This window comes from Rhinopithecus bieti, unplaced genomic scaffold (assembly GCF_001698545.2).
Source record: "Rhinopithecus bieti isolate Rb0 unplaced genomic scaffold, ASM169854v2 scaffold_12070, whole genome shotgun sequence".
In the NCBI taxonomy this organism is placed as follows: domain Eukaryota; kingdom Metazoa; phylum Chordata; class Mammalia; order Primates; family Cercopithecidae; genus Rhinopithecus; species Rhinopithecus bieti.
The window spans coordinates 1,019,897-1,040,500 of record NW_016807449.1 but is presented as its reverse complement, the minus strand read 5'-3'; the positions used below and the strand labels follow the sequence as shown (position 1 = coordinate 1,040,500).

General features: G+C 37.5%; 1 protein-coding gene across 4 annotated transcripts in view; it reads right to left on the bottom strand.

The window, feature by feature from the left end:
• NTRK3 (neurotrophic receptor tyrosine kinase 3) overlaps window positions 1-20,604 on the bottom strand; it is a 394,945-nt gene that overhangs the window by 6,817 nt on the left and 367,524 nt on the right. For 2 of the 4 annotated variants that reach the window (XM_017882063.1, XM_017882064.1), the window contains one exon: window positions 4,301-4,342. The exons of the other annotated variants lie outside the window; for them this stretch is intronic. In XM_017882063.1, coding sequence (XP_017737552.1) covers window positions 4,301-4,342 — 42 coding nt within the window. The remainder of the gene's footprint in view (window positions 1-4,300; window positions 4,343-20,604) is intronic. 4 annotated transcript variants of the gene reach the window in all.

The window sequence follows — 20,604 nt, the reverse complement described above, 5'->3', positions numbered from 1 at the left end:
AGACAGAGTTTCGCTCTGTCACCCAGCTGGAGTGCAGTGGCACGATCTCGGCTCACTGCAACCTTCACCTCCTGTGTTCATGCCATTCTCCTGCCTCAGCCTCCCTAGTAGCTGGGTCTACAGGCATCTGCCACCACGTCCAGCTAATTTTTTTTTTTTTTTTTTTTTTTTTTTTTTTTTTTTTTTTTTTTTTTGTATTTTTAGTAGAGACGGGGGTTTCACTATGTTAGCCAGGATGGTCTCAATCTCCTGACCTCGTGATCCAACTGCCTCAGCCTCCCAAAGTGTTGGGATTACAGGCGTGAGCCACCGCACCTGGCCTAAAATTCTTATTTCTATGGTGGGTCAGTTAGAGAAATAATAATAATGAATAATTAAAAACGAATAACTTGGGAGATGGGCAATCTTGTTTCCAAAAAGGGAAATCATGTTTGCCTTAACGACTTGAAGAATTTTAGGAGATAAATGATAATACAAGTTTGCAGTTCTTTTCTTTCCATTTTCTTTTCTTTTTTTTGTTTTGTTTTGTTTTGTTTTGTTTTGTTTTGAGACGGAGTTTCACTCCTGTTGCCCAGGCTGGAGTGCAATGGCGTGATCTCCGCTCACTGCAACCTCCACTTCCTGGGTTCAAGCGATTCCCCTGCCTTAGCCTCCTGAGTAGCTGGGATTGTAGGCATGAAACATCATGCCTGGCTAATTTTTGTATTTTTAGTAGAGACAGGGTTTCACCACGTTGGTCAGGCTGGTCTCGAACTCCTGACCACAAGTTATATACCCACCTTGGCCTCCCAAAGTGCTGGGATGACAGGCGTGAGCCACTGTGCCTAGCCAGAAAAGTTATTTTCAACCTGGGACTTTCTAATCAGGGTAGCTTTGTATCCAGTGTAAAGACAACTGAAGATACTTCTTTCAGACAAGCAAAGACTCAGAAAGTTTACCACTTACACCCTTTCAGAAAATAAAGGAGCCAAGTTAATTGAATACATATTCTAGAAAAACAGAAAAAAATAACCCAAGCTATACAATGATTGGAACATAACAAAATTGCAGAGCATATAAGCCACAAAATGCAATTTAAATCTGAATAAAGGTTGTTAATTTGGTAGTAAAAGTAATACAATTACTAATAAAGGCTTCCTGTAAAATACAGACATAAAGTAAATAATAATACTAATAATGCCATTAGTACTACCACTGATACGACTAACATACTTATCTGGAATGAAACTTTCCAATAATTTCTATCATAAATGCATAGAAGTGTAGATATAGAAATAATTAAAAGCCTGATAAAGGCTGTGTGTTATAGAGAGGAAAAAAGAAGCTTACAGTGATTAATTGTTGAGATTAACATTTTAAATTTAAATATGCTTACTAAAATTTTAAAGCAGCTTCTAGAATAGAAATAGTACATATAGCTTTCAAACCATTTTTTAAATAAAGCCAAAATCTTTAGCTAATACCAAAAAGACTACAGAAAGGGGGAGTAGGATAATGATGACTAAAAAGCACAAAATGAAAATGAAGCTTAGAAAACACCACTAGAGACAATAAGTACAAATGAGTTATACTACCTCTTAAATGAGAGAGAAATTTAGGTTAAAAAAAATCAAGTTGCATGTTATTTAAAATAGACATGTCTAAAACAAAATAGCAGAAAACATTTAAAATGGAAGAGTGCTAAAATACAACTACACATAAAAGAAAATACAATTGCTACATATATGCATATATGTGCATATACATGTATATATATATGCATATACAGATATATATATAGCCAATTACATTTCTTTTATTGTGATTTACACATTGTCTGTTGTTTCATATATATGTGAAAAAAAGGATTCAAAATGTCAAAAATTAAAGTGAGGCTAAATAATTTATATTAAATTTATATCATACTTAATATTATATTTAAAGCTGGTGAAATTCACCATTATGATGATGAAGTTTATGCTCCAATTAACATAGCAACACTATATAATAATTTATAAAAATATATAGAAACAAGACATGTGCGTGTGTATATATATATAAAGAGTAAAAACAAATTATGAATAAAAGAAAACTGACAAAGCTATCATTATAGTAGAAAACTAAAATGCTTCACAAATTGAAAGATCAAGAAGACAACATAAATGAAGATACACTTTAAAAATACAAATAATGAATTTCAATAAGTAGATCTGAGTGTTTTGATTGTGTGTATCTTTCAGCTTCCTTAAAATTTGCACATTATTTTCAATTACCTAAAAAAAATTTATAAAACCAATCACATATTAAATCTCAAAGGAAATCTGGAATTGCAAGATAAAAAATACATATGAAGTAAAAATAAGAAACATTTTCTGTATCAAATATAATAAAACAGAAGTTAACAAGAAAAAAATAATTTTTTAGAAGTTGTCTTTGGTCCAATTAAATTATTTGGTAAAGAAAAAAATTGAAATAAAATGTAAAAGTATTGTAACAGTAACAAAGTCCCATTTCTTGAAATCTATGAAATACAACTAAAGTAATTTTTGAAAAAAAATTACATCATTTAAGCATTTACTTTAAATAGTGAAAATGTAATTAAATTAAAATAAGGATCAGCAAAAAAAAAATAAGGCAGTGAAAAAGACCCACTAAAAAAACAAAACCAAGAGGAAAGTAAGAAGAAATAAAACAATAAAAATAAAATAATGAATAGGATATCTTGTAAAACCAAACAAAGAAAGCAACCAGCCCAAAAGGAAAATAAAAATCAGAAAATTGACTACACAATCGTTGTTCCTCGATCACAAAAAGTTACCAATAAGTTGCAAGATTAAAAGGATGTAGACGGAGACAACGTAAAATGTTAAGAAATTACAGCCATAAATTGAAAGTAAATGCATGCATTAATGGTCTAAAAAGATATTAATTTTTCAAAAGTAGTGATAAATAGAAAGTTGAATAGCAAAAACCAATAAGTGTAGAAAAAAATCATACATTAAAAATGAGAAGGTTCAGACCAGTTTTCTGGATGAGTTCATTAATAGTTCCTGTGCTTATTGTCTTATTTATACTTTTTCATAGCAAAAGAAGATAGAAACTTTCCTAAACCATTCTATGTGGTTTAAACATCCCTGAAGACAAAATCAGTCAAATTTAACATACAGCCTTACATATACATTTACATAATAAATAACAACACACATAGTTATCTATATGTGTGTAAAACTATCTGTTATGAATATACTCTCCAAATATGAATAAAATATTACATCAAATCAGCAATATATTACAAAAATTCCATATTACAGCTCAATAAGGTTTACCCTAGAAATGTAAGAATGTCTCAACCTTAGGAAACCTACTGTTAAATTTACCAAATTAAAAGATAAAAGGAGAAAAAACATCTTTTCAAAATGCCAAAATTCCCAACATCTTTTCTGATTAAAAGTCTAATTCACAGAAGGTAACTTCCTTTATTGAATATGCTAAATATCATATTTACTGACAAAACTTGAGGAAAATATAAGGTATCTTCTATCACGAATTTTATGTGACATTTTTCAAAAGGTCCCAACCAATGCAATAAAGCAAGAATTTTTTAAATAGGATAGAAATACTGAAAAAAAAGTCAAACTGCTGTTGTCTGAATATGATATGACTATTCAAGACAATTAACTAAAAAGCAGTTAGAACCATTATCTGAAGAGAAACACACAAAAATCAAACTATTCTCACATGCCAGTGGCAATGACTTCAAAATACGATGGAAAATAAGATTGTTTGTACAATAACAACAAAAGTATTTAAAGCACCTTGGCATAAACCTCAGCAGAAAATGCCCAAGGTTATTTAAATAAAAGCATTGAAAAACATAAAAGAAGTTCTGAGTAAATGAGAAGTTGTATCATTTCCTTGAATAGGAAGACTCAATGTTATACATCTTTCATTTCTCCTTTAGATTAATCTGAAAATTTAACACAATATATATGAAAACCAAAATGAAATGGTATATGGAAATTGAAAAGATGAATCCAAAATTCATCTAAAGTAGCAATTATTTGATAAACACTAAGATATACTTGAAATAGAACAATAAGGGAGAGTTACTCTATCAGATAGCAAAGCATTTTATCAAACTATGTAATGAACACATTGCATTTTGGCATAGGATAGACAAAATTATTAATGGAACAAACTAGAGAGTCCAGAGGCAGACCCATGTATAAATATTGGAATTTAATATATGAAACAATGGGTTAGTAATTAAAGTATTGGGACAATGAACTATTCATTTAAAAAAATACACTTAGATACCTACCTCACACCATATACAAAAATCATTTCCAGATGGATTAAAGAGCTAAACATAAAAAACAAAACAATAATAATATTAGAAGAAAACTTAGAAAAGTATTCTATACCCTCAGAAAAGGAAGGCCTTCCTAAATAAGACACATGTTCAAGAAGCCATCAAGAATAAGATTTAGAGATACAACTTACAAAAATTAAATGATTTTGCATGGCAAAAGACAACATAAGCATAGCTAAAAGAAAAATGACCAAAAAAGTACAATATATGTAACAGACAAAGAATTAAAATCCATATAATACAAAGTGCTCCTTCAAATTAGTTAGGAAAAGCAACCCAACAGAAAAATGAATACAGGATAAGAACAGATGATCCGCAAAAGGACTAGAAATGGCCACAAACATGTGAAAAGATGTCAATTAAAACAACAGAAACACACATTTCTGAATGTCAATTAGGAAAGATTGAAAAAAACTGACGCTATCTTGTGTTTGAGAGAGGTGAGGAAAGAGTTATTCTCAAACGCCACTGGTGAGAAATGTTTCTGCTTTTTCTGAGGTCAGCTTGGTAGAATCTGTCGACATTAAAGGTGCAAGTGACTTTGAACCCAGGAATTTCACCTCTAGGAGTCTTAGAAAGATATTCACTCATGTAAGCAAAAATGTTTAGTTTAAGGTGTTTATTTCATTCATTCTAAAAGCAAAAATTTGTTCATTGTTAAAGTTATACACAGCAGTTAAAAAGAATATAGTAGAGCTATGTGTACTGATATGTAAATATATCTAAGATATATTAAGTGACAACACAAGGCATTGAAAAATATATTTTAGTACTCTTATTCATGTAAAAATGTATATGTGGATACAGATGCAAATATATAGTGATACCACGTAACCTTGAAAATGCATAGAAAAATGTCCAGAAAATCAACAAACCAGTGGCTTCCTCTATAGTGTATGAGTAATGACCAAAGAGAAAAACCCATTTTTTGCTATATCTATATACACACACACACACACACACACATACACACACACACATAAACACACATATATATATTTCTATGCTGTTTGAAATTTTGTGATAATCATGTATCACATTTGAAAATTTAAAAACAGTAAAAAAAAGTGTGAATATAAGGAAACCAGTGAACCTAATTTAAGTTCTATTTAATATATTAAAAAATTAATATCTTTAAAAGAAAAATTATGTTTGTGATAGAATATCATAGACTGGTTTATTGCACTTGGTTTGTTCATTTAAAAAAATAGAAGTCAGGAATATAGGAACATTTCTCTTGGTGAAAAATTTTCAATAATGGAGTCTTACAAATTGATGCTGGTGTGTGTCTCATTACATAATTTTAAACACAATCCAGAAGAGGTATTCCAGATTGAAAGCTCCAATTTTACAGACAGAAATTCAAGTGTCCTGGGTGTAAACTGTGATGCACTTAAGTATTCGAGCAAAAAAATGTCAGAAGGATATTAATTGGTCACAGAGGCTCCCCTGAGAAGAATCTTCAAAATTCTCACCAAGCAGCACAGCCAATGTGGATGAAGTTTATACAGCATTCTTCCAGGAGTGGACTAGTAATAAAATATTTCAAGAAGCCTGTGATACAACAAAGAGCATGACATTGGAAGTCAGAAGCCCTGGGTTCTAAATGTCACTTTTGACAAGCACTTAACACCCTGTGCACGTCAGTTTCCTTATCTTCAAAATAAGAGTGAAGCATCAACCTGCCTAAAATGAGATTATGTATGTAAAAACCCATTGAGTATCGTTAAGTGCAAAAGTGTATACACAAAGTACAGTAACTGTTCATTGTGTGTGTCTTTACATGCTACTGTGCAGCATAACAAACTTAATTTCCTCAAATTTCCTTATTTCCCATAAAAATCCATGCTGATTTTCCTCCAAGCTGACCAATATCATTCTTTGGAGAGACCCTGTCTGGGAAAGGTAGTGGTCAAAGCCTTCCCTGGTAGAAAATTATTGACAAATATATTCCATGGTAAAACTTAGCCAGACATAAACTAGCCAGAAACAGTAATATGAGAAATAAGAGTAGTGCTAATTAATTAATAATGAGTGCTGGCCACTGCATGTTACATACATCCCTTATTTAAGCTCTCTCTCTCCATTCCTGTGGGATAGAAGCCTCTATCACCCCCGTATCACAGATGAAGATAAGGTACCTTGCCCAAGCACTACATAAGAAATATTAGCTACTGACCCAAGCTCTCAATGAGAAAATTAAGTATTTTAAGACTGAACCCTGAAAAAAGAGATGTAAGTAATAATGCACAGGAAATATTCCAAGGAATGATTCTAGAAATAAAAATAAGTACTTGGAGGGAAACAGATCTTTGGATTGCACTGGGGAAGCGCCCATGGCTACCTTGGTACCTTCCACCAATCATTGCCTTTCCCTGCCATATCATACACACTCACAAAGAGGATGGGAGTTTGAAAAATCTTGGAGGCTGAAAGTGCTCATGGGGAATGAGCACTAATTAAAGAATGCAATCCTGGTTGCATTATTAAGACTGTTTCTCAGAAAAATGATCACTCCCAGTATACTAGAGATCAAGCTGGAGCAGAATGAGAATGTCACTATCTCCATAAAATTTCTTTTATACCCAGAGACCAGATGGGTTCTGAATGATTCTGGATTTTGTATAGAGAGACCAGAGGTGCCTGATCAACTCAGGCTTTAGGATATCCATGTCAAGGTCAACTACAAACCAAGAACTTACAGGAGAGGGTTAAGTACCTATTCCAAAATCTGGCCAGGCCAAGGAAGTTCAGTCTCTCTGAACTCTGAACCTTCCTTGTAAGCAGCTTCCTGGTGATTCCCATAGTCGCTCGGCAGGGGGTGCCCTTGACCCCTTTCCTACCAATATTTTGTTAAATGCTTTTACTAATTTGCTTCACACCTTAGCAGGGCTGCCAGATTAAATACAGGATGCCCAGTTAAATTTGACTTTCAGTTAAACAACATTTTAAAAAATTATAATTATGTCCCAGATATTGCACGGAACATACTTGTACTAAAAATATGTTTTTTTTTTTCTCTAAAATTCAAATTTAACAAGGTGTCCTGTATTTTTATTTGCAAAGTCTGGCAACTCTAGATTTCAGACCTGGTGAGGAAGTTGACATTATGCTCCAGAATATCTTCCTTTTATCTTCTAGGCTTTCTGCACGTGTTCAGGCTCTGTCTCACTCCCTTTGCCTCTGCCTCACCCTAAAGAAGACTGCTGAGTTGGAGATACAATGCACAGAAAAACTTTCTTCTCTCTCCTCCTGCGCTCTTCTCAGCCTTCTCTCCTTGTTTCTCCTTAGCATCCTCCAGTGGGGTGAATGTGGCAGAGAGGGGACATGGCAACCAGGATTTTCCCCTATAAACACAGCCCTGCTACCTTCTAGCTACGGATCCTTGGGCAAGTCATTTTTCCTACTCAAGCCTGTTTTCTGGTGTGAAAATGGAAGGGATAACTATAATCACCTCCCAGGGCTGTTTGCCTGATCATAAGCACCTGGCATGCTTGTTAAAAATATACATTCCTCGGCTTTACTGCAAACCCAATGAATTAGACCAAAGGTCAATAAATTATAGCTTGTCACTTGTTATTGGAAACAGAGTTTTACTGGCATAAAACCATGCTCATTAGTTCATTAGTTCCTTTTTTTTTTTTTTTTTTTTTTCTTGAGACAGAGTCTCACTCTTATCGCCCAGGCTGGAGTGCAGTGGCAGGATCTCAGCTCACTGCAACCTCCACCTCCTGGCTTCAAGCAATTCTCCTCCCTCTGCCTCCCGAGTTTCTGATTACAGGCACATGGCACCATGCCTGACTCATTAGTTTCCATATTGTCTGTGATTGCTTCCATAATACATGGGCTGAGTTGAATAGTCACAGAAGAAATCACCTTAAAGTTGCAACAGGGGCCACCTGCAAAGCCTAAAATATTTACTATGTGATCTTTTACAGAATTGGGTGGCCTCTGACTTAGATTCAAAGGGTAGGAGAACCAGAAACATATGGTTTTGTTGTAGCATTATCAAAATACTAATAACACCTTAACACCAAATACCATTCAGTGTCAAAAGTTCCCAAATGTTTTCAAGTGATTTCTGAAAGTTGGATCCAGAAAAGATCCACACATCACATCCAGTAATGTCTCCTAGGGTCTCTTAATCTATAGGATTCCCCTACCTTCTGCCCCAACTTTCCATTGATTGATTGATTGATTGATTGATTGATTGTTGAAGATCCCAGATCACTTGTCACACAAAATTCTCACAGTCTGTTTATTTCACTGTATCCCCATGGGTCATTTCACCTGTTCCTCTACCTACTGCATTTCCTATAATCAGGAACACTTGATGATACCTGACTAGGTATCCAGAGCCCGGATTAGTTCTGGGTTCATAAATGGTGCTGTTTGCTTCTTTCTGTAACACAACATGAGACAAACTTCTTTGTGCTGTTAAGACTGATCACTGGATTCAATCTGATTATTATAAAGTTCCCTTTCACCTAGCAATTTTAGCAGTCACTGATGATCATTGTCCAGGTCCATTATTTCATTAGTGGCTGCAAAAGGGTGACATTATAATTATGGTATTCCTTCTGCATATATTAGCTGGAAATCTTTTATAAATAAAAAGTTCCTTTCATCAGCTATTTGGCTACACTGGAAACAGTTTATACAGGACAGGTAAGATAAATTTGTTCTCTTTATTTACTAGTTATTAGAATAATGAATTCATCCCATAGTATCCTCCAGAGGTGACCAATGAGAGGATTGTTTTGGTTTGTTTTGGTTTTGAAAAGCATTACCAATGCTTGTTCTTTAAACGTGCACACACACACACACACACACACACACTTGAAGTGTTTCATTCTATCGTAGTTAGCAGTTATTATTTCTGATGCTTGGTGTTTCATCTTTGGGAAATGAAGGCCTATGCATGTGTCTTCTCACATAACGCCAATAAACAGTCTTCATAGCATCCCTGCTTTCTGACATAAAATAATAATACTCTAGGCTCATCTTTTACATTTTCTACTCCAGCCTTTGAATCAGTCATATCTCCAGGGATTCCTGGATCATTTTGGAGGGCAATGGAATTTAAAGACCACAACATGGATCATTGGAGTGCTCATCTCTACTGGGGTGGTTATTATTTCTAGGTCTTTGTTGTAAAAATAGCTAGGAAAAAAATTCTTAAGAGAAAAAAACATCATGACTTCGTATTGGTTTTTTTCAAATCAAATTTAGAATTACAGAGCTTTTACTTCTTTACTTTTATATTTGTGTTTTTTCTCATGCAGAAAATCTTGGTCCCTATTAACACTCATAATATTATCTACTTTATCCTAATTTGTATAAATAACATACAGTATATCAGGGAGAGTTTCAAAATAACAGTTCAATATTATTACTAATAATATGATTACTGAAAACAACCTTCAACCTACAATCTTTGCAGCTCTTTCTGTCCTTAGAATCTACCTACTAGGGGCACATAGAAAATATAGCCATGTTTTAAAGTCATTTGTAGTAACTCCTTTCTGTGTGGTGAAGCCACCACTGTAATATACAATTAGGCTTATTTGTTTCATTTTGCCTTTAATTTTAGGACTTGCTTTGTTTTTTATTTTCCATTTGATTTAATGGTGCTTTATAATGATGTAAAAACTGAGACACTGTTTCAAAGTCAAAACAAGGTACATTCAAGCAAAATTTTGTCCCACCTCTGCTCATTCTCCTCATCCTGTTCTCTTCCTCCTACAGATAATCATTTTTGTTTGGTTTTAGTTTATCTTTCTATCATTTCTTACATAAGCAAATATGGATTTACATTCACTTCTTCACTATCTTAGATAAAATGCAACATACCATATCTGTTCTATACTTGGCTTTTTTCACTGAAGTTCACTCATTCTTTTTACAGCTGTAGAGGATTCCACTGTGCTATTCCGAGATGCCACAGTTTCTTCCATCAGCCTCCTATTAATAGGCCCTTTGATTGTTTCCAGTCTTTTGTTATTGTCCATGAGGAAGTGCACTTTTTACTAGACCTCAGGTTATCCATACACACCCTGAAGAGCAAGAGCCACCGTCCCATGGGATGAGGTCTAGAATTTCCATGCCATGTAATAGGCAGAGATACAGTACAGTGTTCACACAAGTGTATTCAAATCAGAATATGCAGAACATGAAGTCTTTCCAGCATGTACTCAGGCAAGGATAGTTTTGAGGGATTTTGCAAATGCACAGCTCTCACATGGATTTTTTCTAAAATTAAATGCAGAGCCCCTGTGATCCATCAATCCCTTGTCCAGTTGCCCCCACCCCCAACACACACACACACACACACACACACAAACACACACACACACACACCACTCTCCAAAAGGAAGAACAAACTTCTCACCCACTCTAAATCTCAGGACTGAAATGCTACAGAGTACAATGGAAGGAACTGTATAAAATACTGGTACAGGTGCTGAAAATGAATCTCTAATGACTGGGGAAAAATCCATTTGTAAGTTGGGTAGTTTTCAATTATTTTCAAACAACTGGAGAGGGACAAACCTAAAAGAATTATCAGCTGGGAGAAGAATAAAAATAATTTTTGATAAGAGACCAGTATGTGATTTTAGGAATATAACTAAATAATAGTTCAAAGAATTGAGTCACATTTCAATAACAAAATTTCTTTCTTTTCCATCAATTTTCTTTCTTAGTTTAAAACAACATCCATTAATGAATACATGAACTAATTAAAAATATGAGATGCATTTCCATTGATATTTTACTTATCTTTTATATTCATCAAAAATTGATATGTATATTATTTTGTCAACTGTCTTTTTTTGTGCATCACTAATAATTGTAACTTAATCAGTTTCCAATTTCTGTGTATTACTAATAATCATAATGATAACTCAAACCAAAAACACTTAACATCTAGAAATGTATGATCATTGGCCATTAAAAACTAAACTCAAATCTTCATACATATTTTTGCCACAGTAAATTATGCCAGAGTGGCCAATAAAAGGATTTTATGAATAAAAATATATAAAGATAAAATTCAGTTGGGTAACTGCAATGAAAATATAAATTCAAGGAACAGGAGCCATTTAAAACTGACTGTTTAAGAACTTGTTCATGTGTTTAATAGATGATGTACCAAATTGCTCTGGTACTTAAAGTTCATCAGATGTGTTAAAGGAATGATGTATTTTTAATGTCAATATTGACAATATTCTGGAAATGACATTGAATGCAACTATTTAAAATTACTTTGAAGATTTTTGATGGCAACTTAAGATGTGCAAGGGACATAATTTTTTTTCAACATTCTTATAGGAGCATAAACGTTTCAAGACCACAGGTACAGAGACTGAGCATCCAGTGATGCAAAATTCAGAGTCCTCCTCTTGCCTTTCCCCAAGGCTGTATCCTACCCCTCCTCAGGCCATCAGCTCTATATACTGAGAAAATGGGACAGGAGGGGAGCAAGAGCAGCAGTTTCACCTCCAGCCCTGGGATGCCTCGTGGAAACTCCCAAGCCCCATCTCTTTCATTCACGTCCTTAGGGCTCACACTTTGCCCCACTCCTCAGGGCCAGGAATAAGTGGTACAGAAGGTGTTCAAAGTCTAGTGGCTTTAAATTCTCAGGCTCCAGGTACTACTTGGGGCAGAATGCCCTGCATGGCAGTGTTCCACTCTGGGGAATCTCCTGCCTCCCAACTCACCCAACCACAAGTGTCCCTTGTCTTCTAAGCCAGCCTTTCCTGAAAAGAGAATTGTCTTGCTCATTTCCATTGAGTGACTGCAACTTTTCTTCAGTTAGACGGAACCCACGGCTTTGGGTTAAATAGAAACAGCTAAGTTCTACAAGGTTCTCAGGCTTCCGTGTCTAATTACAGAAGGAGCCAGCTGGTGGATTCCAAAAAACACAGAGAAGCCTGCTTCTCACCAAGAGATTCAAAACACTCACACAACTCTGATGAGGTATACAGGACACAAAGTAACCCATATTCCAGATAAAGAAACCAAGACCCAGCAAAGATGAGCAAGCGTGGATTCACAGGGCATAATATTTCTGGAACCAATGGAGGGATTCAAGCTTCCTCTGTATTCCCTAATCTGCATGGGCTGAGTCAGAAATGTTTGAAGTACATGAAAAAGCAACTCATCTACTTTGGGGGAGACAACTCTGAAGAGTGGTAAAGCCTTGGCAACATATGTTAATGATAAATGGTCTATCAAGAGATTGTCATAAAGGGTGCCATTTATGGTAAGTGCCATTATTTTTTATTTATTAAAATTTAATCTTTCTTGATTGCATGTCCGTTCACATAGAAAAGTGGTTATGTGCATTAAGAAAACATGAAAAGCTAAATCTATGCCTTCATCATTCCCTGGGAAATCTGGTTTCCCATACGCCCCAGTGGCCTTGGCCTGTTCCACCTTGCTTGGCTGTCTGAGGATGGCATCAGCTACGGCTGGCAATCACCCTGAACATGACCCCACTAGCAGTCCCAGCAGCCACCATAACAGTTTTTAAAATCATCAGCACTCTTTTTCCGGAGAGTTTGGGAATTTCACATGCATGGCTGCATATAATGGGTTAGCTACATGTAATATACATACACACATCCATACACTGTGGGAGGTGATTTAGATGGACGTGTGTGCTTGACAATGCATGTGCATCGTGTGTACAGTCATAGATACAGACCTGGGCCTGTCGGTCCTGCCCTGATCATTCCCTGATCATATGGGGTTGGTGAAACTTCCCTTGGATATTTCCAGAAATAAATGGCCTACATGGAGGAGGAAAGGCCCAAAGTCTTCCTCTAAGCAGCAACGTCTTCCTGTCTCCAAGCAGCAAAGAGAATGGTTTTGTTCTAAACTAGTTAATCAGAATGATATAGCCCTCCTTTCTGGAATGAACCCTTCTCACTGCCCCGCTTCTCCAGCTGTTGGTCTCTCTTAATAGTTCCTTCTCCACATATGCGAGAGGCTGCCAGAACCTTAGAAATAGCAGCCTGCCCTTCAGAAACCATCCCCTAGTTCCTTTTCTCCTCCTCCCCCTGCTCTACTCTCTCCTCACTGTCTAACTATGAGCCTATTCTGAGTTGTGGATACTGATCGCTGTATTGTGAACCAGTTCTTTGGCTCTCTTCTCAGCCACCTGATCATTTATTAGGCCTATCTCTTTGGTGGTTCAGCCTACTTTCTCTCCAGATGTCATCTGGATTCCTGGTGTATCTTCCGGGGAGTGGGGGGCAGCCCTACCCTGTAACTGTACCTTGTCCAGCTCCTCAAATCCAAGTTTCTCAGAATCCAGGTCTTGAAAGGAGAGATTCAACACTAAAGCTGTAGCTAATAAACACACAGGGCTGGAAGTTACCCAGCCGACTTGCAGACATAGAAATCTTGGCCAGAAAAGCAATGACTTGTTCAAGTCACTAAGAATAGTAAATGAAACAGAACTGAAGTCCCACAGAGTCTTGTTATTGTTTTTAATGTAAATGTATTACTGGACTATAGCATACATACACAAAGGCAAACAAATCAGAAATATACAAATTGAGTCTCATGAGGTTTACATTTTGGTTCTGAGGATGAAGTTCTGAATTTTTTATCTTGCCCAAATTCCTATCTAAGGGGTCTGGGGAGTATGCCCTACAAACCATAAATTCTCATCAGATAGGTTTTATTTAACCCTGTATATCATGACTTATTTTCCAATATGACTTTGCCATAACAAGGGAAAAACTCAAAATGTTTTACCCCAAAATATGTTTCCTTGCCATACCTTGAAATTGCCCTGCAAAGTCTCTTGTGGGAAAAGTCCACATTATATGGAGAATCTCCTTCCCCCTTTGTTTTCCTTCCTTTCTTTCCAGATCTGGGAGATAATCAACTAAGAGCCAGGCACCCCCTTAGGTCTGATAAGAAACATTTTACAACCTGTTCTCTCTCTGAAGTCTGCTTTCTGAGAGATTCCTCTGCACAATACAACTTGGTCTCCACAATCCTTTATCTTAACCTGAACATTCCTTTCCATTGATCTAGATCTTCAGATAAATTCAACCAATTGTCAACCAGAAAATGTTTAAATTTACCTATAGTCTGGAACCCACCCCCTCCTCCCCACTTTGACTTGTCCCGCCTTTCTGAACCAAACAAATATATTTCTAAAGTGTATTTGATTGATATCTCATGCCTCCCTAAAAATATATAAAACCAAGCTGTACCCCGACCACGTTGGGCACATGTTCTCAGGACCTCCTGAGGGCTGAGTCACTGGCCAAGGCCTTGGTCACTCATATTTGACTCAGAATAAATCTCAAAATATTTTACAGGCCAGGTGCAGTGGCTCATGCCTGTAATCCCAGCACTTTGGGAGAGTGAGGCAGGTGGATCACAAGGTCAAGACATTGAGATCATCTGTCCTACTTCTCAGCCCCAGGTCTAGTAGGTGCTTGAGATTCTTTGGAGGCAAAATGCAGAGAAAACTCACAAAGACATCATTATAGTATTGCTCCCTCAGAGCAGGGCTTTCTGACAGTTTACACAAACAGCATCCATTTAGCAGAATCTCAGTGGAACGGCTGTCTCAGTCTGAGCCTCTAGCCCCAGGATTAGGAAAAACCCTTGGAGTCTTCCAAAAATACAAGGAGTTGAGAGCCAAGCTGTTTAGCAGTGTGAGCCTAGAGGATCAATAGGCCCATTGTGATTCTCCCCAGTTCTCTTACCTAGGGCTGCATCTGCCAGGAGCAAAGTTCTGAGGGAAGCCCCAGGAACACATGCCTTTTATAACTTATTTTGTTTCCCTCTTTCTTCATCCTGCCTAAATTCTAGCACTCTTTCTGAGACCTCATTGTCCTTTACTGTCCCCAAGTAATGTATTTTTTTAGAGAGCAGACATTTCAACTCCAAAGATGTGAGATGAAAAATAATTTGGCCCTTATTTCCTTCTGTGAATGGCTAGACTGGGGCCTCCTGGCTGCACTAATATCTTGTAGTGGAAACAAACTTTAAGATGATGTTAAAAGAGCTCAAGTCACTCAACAAAGCTGGAGGGCTCAACTAAGTTCAGATCCATGGATCACACTGGATTCAAAGGGATCCACTCAGCCCCCAAATGCAGGTTATAATATCATATTGATAAATAAAGAATGGTAGAATACATTCTTTTAATGATCCTAGATTTTGAAAAATCTGACCCTGCATAGCTCAGGTACTGAGAGTTAGGTTCTAGTTTAGATTCAGACTTATTGAGCCAAAATAAGATAATTTCTTTCAAATAAGATTGACTTTGCTAAATAGTTAGAAGCCAAAATATGTAAAATTATAACATATCAGAAATGTGTATATAAGATAAGGAAATAGAGGATCTAAAAGAATAAAGGGAATGGTGTATAACTCAGCCAATGCTATTTGCTAGCTAAGCAATCATGGAGAATTTATTTAACCTCTGGAAGACTTGACTTCCTTGTGCATAAAAATGGGGATAATAACACACTCAGAACATGTACAGAAATTAAATGAGATAGTAAGTGAAACAGAGGCATGGCAAGGCTTCAATACACCTGCACATACATAATACTTTGAATCTAAATCTTTCTTGAAAGATGCTAATTTCTCAATGATTATGATCATGTATGTTACACAGCACTTCCCGTTTTTTCTAAGGACTTAGACGTTCTGCCCAATTACCCTTACAATGAGACAATAATCTCAAATGTATGGATGAGAAACCACTTCAGGGATGATATGCCAGCCAGTCAGCATGGTAGAGCCAAAGATAGAAGTTAATCTATTGCCGCACTCCAAGTATTTCATTTTGTGGGTTTTGCAGGTTCAAGACAGTTCCACCTAAGTGCTGGAAGCAGTTTAGAGGAGCTGCCAGATCTGTGTGACTGCCGGTCTGGATCCTTGGATTCAGGCTGTTTACAAAAGAGGGGTCTAGACACTCAGGAGGAGCAGCTGAAGTGAATTTTGAAGACAAGGCTGGGCTGCTTAGAATGTGCCATTTTCTACTGTGGACTAGGCTCAGTGACTGCATATTCTGTGCGTGAAGCTTCTTTTTTCTTTTTTCCACAAAAGGCAAACTTAGCTAGGAATGGGCTCACTGAGTTATCTTTTAAGCGACATTAACAATATCTCTTATTGATTGAATATCCCACCAGCTTTAAGATAATGGCATTGGATCCTTGAATCAGGGATTCTAGGCCGGGTAATCCCAGCATTTCAGGAGGCTGAGGCGGGTGAATCACTTGAGGTCAGGAGTTCAAGACCAGCATGGCCAACGCAGTGAAACTCTGTCTCTACTTAAAAAAAAAAAATACAAAAATTAGCTGGGCATGGTGGCACACACCTGTAGTCCCAGCTACTCAGGAGGCTGACACACATAGAAATTCCCAATCCAATCCCTTATCTTTTTTAAATCCTGGACCCAGAGCATGGTTCTTGCTCTGATAAATAAATAAATAATAAATATTTATTAGCGAACAATATTACTAACACCATTACAACTCTAATTGCAACTGTTACTTACTAACATATATTGGGGCTTACCAAGTGCAAGCCCAGTCATTGGGATGAATAAGAGTTGTAATGGTGTTAGTAGTGTTGTATAAATATCTTATAAATATTTGCAAGAGGTATTCTCTGGGTCAGGATTTAAATAAGATAAGGGATTGATTTGGAACTTGTATATGTGCATAATTAGTGGTAAGGGATGATACAAATTTAGGCTGGATTAGGGAGTAATTTTCAAGTGTCTCAGACTGTAGCTCTTTCAACGTAAGGCCGTCTTGAGGAAAGATAAGTCTTTGCTTGTTTGTGCTGCTACAATAAGCAAATGGAGACCCACCCCTACTTTTTCTTCCCCCCGTCCCCTCAATTTCTATGCCCTTAATCCCCTGCACCCTTCGTGAAGCATTTGAACTCCGTCTGTCGGGGCACATATTGCAGGTTGGACAGATCAGCCAGAAAGACGCAGCTTTACCTGGAGGTAAAATCTTCTACTTCCAAACCACTCCAAATTAACCATTCTAGTTGGAGGGAGACCCGACCCTTTGGGCCCCCCTTTTGTTTTATTAACTGTCAACAGAAAATGCCAGAAGTAGCTGCAGAGGAAGCCCAAAAAGGGGGACCAAAACACTGCATATTTTAATTTCTTCAGTAAACAATACATAGCACAGCAGAAACCTATTACTGATGGCCACATCCCCAGGCAAAGGGAAGTCGGATGCACATCATGGGAGATGACATAAAGAATACACAAGTCCTTTGTAGGCTACAGGCTGCCTTATCTAGCTTCTCTGAGCTGGAGCTGAATTTCTCATCCATCCACTTACTGGCTGCTGGAGGAGCTTTGATACGGGCAAGGAGAAGGTAGACACAATTAGCCTTCTCACACACCTAAAGCTTTCTTGGGAGTTGAATGCAGTCTTCATCAATGGAAAAAGGGGATTTTCTTTGAGTCATGAAAAAGACCATTTAATTCTAAAGGAAGGATGCTTGGTGCCTGAGAGGAGAGAGCTCACAGTTCACTTGCAGGACCACAGACATGAAACAGTGGATGAAGTCCTTTATCTTCATTTAAAAGTGGGGATTCAACTTGGAAAAAATAACAGGGTTAAATTCTCAAGGAAGTCTGAGGTTGGGTGGTAACAGCAGTCAAAGCACTCTGGGAACTGCAAGGTGATTCATCAACATAAGAGTACCACCACTCTTTTTAAGCACCACAGGTTTCTAGTTGGGCCGTCCCCTGAGAAATGCCAGGAAAGGGGTATCGATTAACCCAGCCACACAGCCCTGGCAAGGCCTAGAGGTGTCTCTAGCATCCTGGGATGGAGGCAGCCAGAGGGAAGGTCTGGCACCAAGAGAAGCCAGGAATCGGAGTGAAAAGAGCACTGGATTGAGACTCAGGTCATCTGGGTTCTTGTCCCAGTTCTACCAGTGTGCCATCCTGTGGCCCTGGCAGCCCATGCTTTCTTTTCGTCTCAATGTTCATACTTGGAATAATGACATAGTCGGACCAGAGTTTTGCTAAGATTCCTGTCTGCTCAAAAATTGCATGAGATTGTTGAAAACATAATTTTCTTATCTGAATCAGGACATCAAGAACACTGAACGAAAGCTCAACTCAAGGCCCTTCCTAACATCTGCAGCTTCAGCAGCCTGACTTTACAGAGGGTGTGTGTGTGTGTGTATGTGTGTGTGTGTGTGTGTGTGTGTCTGCTGTAGACAGTGAAGGAGAGCATAGGCCAGAATTCAGGAGCTCCAGGACCCTGTCTTAGTTTGCATCATACCTCCTGGCTCACCCCTGGCCTCCTGTGTTCTCATCTGCATAATTGGTAGGGTGAGGGAAAGAGTTCGACTAGTTGACCTTTATGTATCATCCAGTTCCAAAATGGGATGATTCGGTCAAGTGGAGACTGGATAACCTTTGGATGCCTCTCCTGGCCCTGTAAGAAGGTTAGAGCTCTAGGGTCCACTTCGTTCCACACAGCCTGCTACTCTACAACTGAGTCCCAGGGTGCCTCTCAGCAGTGAAGGATGTAAGCCAAGGGCAGGTTCAGATGAAAGAGATGGAGGAGCTGTACCTCCATGCAGCATCTGGCATTCCAGGCCATAATCTGAGGCCTGCAGCTGTGGGCTGCTCCATCTCTCTTTATAAACAAGCCCTGCCTCTTGGCTTCTCCTTCAAGGTCAAAAGGCAGGAGAGGACTGCTCTGAGGATGAACCTACAAGAAAGTCTTAAATGTGAAGCCAGAAATCACAGTTGGAGAGTTGTTATTCAAAGGCATTCCTCCTCTGTTACACACATTCCTGTTTCCAACAAATATAGAAGGGGACTTTGAGCAAGTGGACTTCTTGTTTTTAGGCTAATGAAACTGGGATGAAGTATATTTCTCAGGGTCACCTAGTGGGTCCCCAAAAGGTCAAGCCAGGCTGAGTGCTGGGGTAGGTAATCCCCAAGGGTAGAGCCCTCATCTTAATTTATCTGAAGCTCTGGTCTCCACCATAACAGAGGTAGAAAGAGATGCTTTCAGCATTCCAAGTTTGGGAGTCAAGTTGGGCTAAGTTCTTGTCCCAGTGAACAGGGATACAGAACAGCAACTTATTGCATGTTTATACTATGCTAGGATATATGCTAAATGAATTAAAATGCACTGCTTCACTCAATCCTCCTAAAACGCATTGGCTCTGAAAACTGCTATTGTCACCAGCATTGTATTGAGAAAGGAAGAAAGGAAGGAGGAAAGTGCAGAGGAGGGAGAGAGGGAGAGAAGAAGGGAAAAGGAGAGGGAGAGGTTAAGCATCTTATTCAAAAATGCTTGAGACAGAAAGATCCAAGTCTTATACCCAAATTATTCTGATTCCAAAACCAATGTTCTTATTTACCACCAAGTTAAAGTTCTTATACATTCTAAATTGAAAAAAGACTCATTAGTAAAAATGTTTTAAGGCATGTAAATTGATGGGTTAGGGTGGCAGATTTTGGATATTGTGATAGAAATCCTATGAATTTGATTTATATAAAACACTAATAAAACACTCAGAAAAGCTGAAGGGGAATGTTCATTCAGAAATATCTAAATCAGCAGATTCAATGAAGTAAGATGGGAACCTACACCAGCCCAGAGAGCGCTCATAAAGATGACATCAGAAAATATCTATGTTTCTCCATAGACAGATTGGAAAAAAGTACCAGTCATGGACTTTGCTTCCTGTGTCTTTCTCTTGCAGCTTTTCTCTGCATAATGTCCAGTCTCACTCTTGTAAAAATGGCACTGATAATTTCTCACCTAGTCAGCTGGGCTCCGGATGGCAAGGCCTCCCTGATGAGGACAAGTCTTCATTACTGAACATCTAGGTCCCAGATAATCTGTTCAACTGCGGCAGCATTTATCATCATAATTTTCAAAATTCATTAGCCTTGATTGTTTGGAAATCTTTCCCATTAACATCTCTTTCTCTAAGATCATGGTCTTGGGCCGACAAAGAGAGAGGCAGAGAATGATGATGAAATTATAGAAAGAAGTCATAGTAGAGATTAGAAGGAAGAAGGGAGAGAAGAAGCAACAGGCTCTACATGGTGATGTTACTTAGGTCTTAGAATGAAGCCAACACTAGAAATAATTCCTAAACCTGGAAAACAAAAATTTTATTATAAAGAGAGTGCATTGCCTTCTTGCTTAAGGTAGAGAGTTTTCTGTCGCAGCTGAAAAAATCCTGAGAAAACACTAGAAAATTCG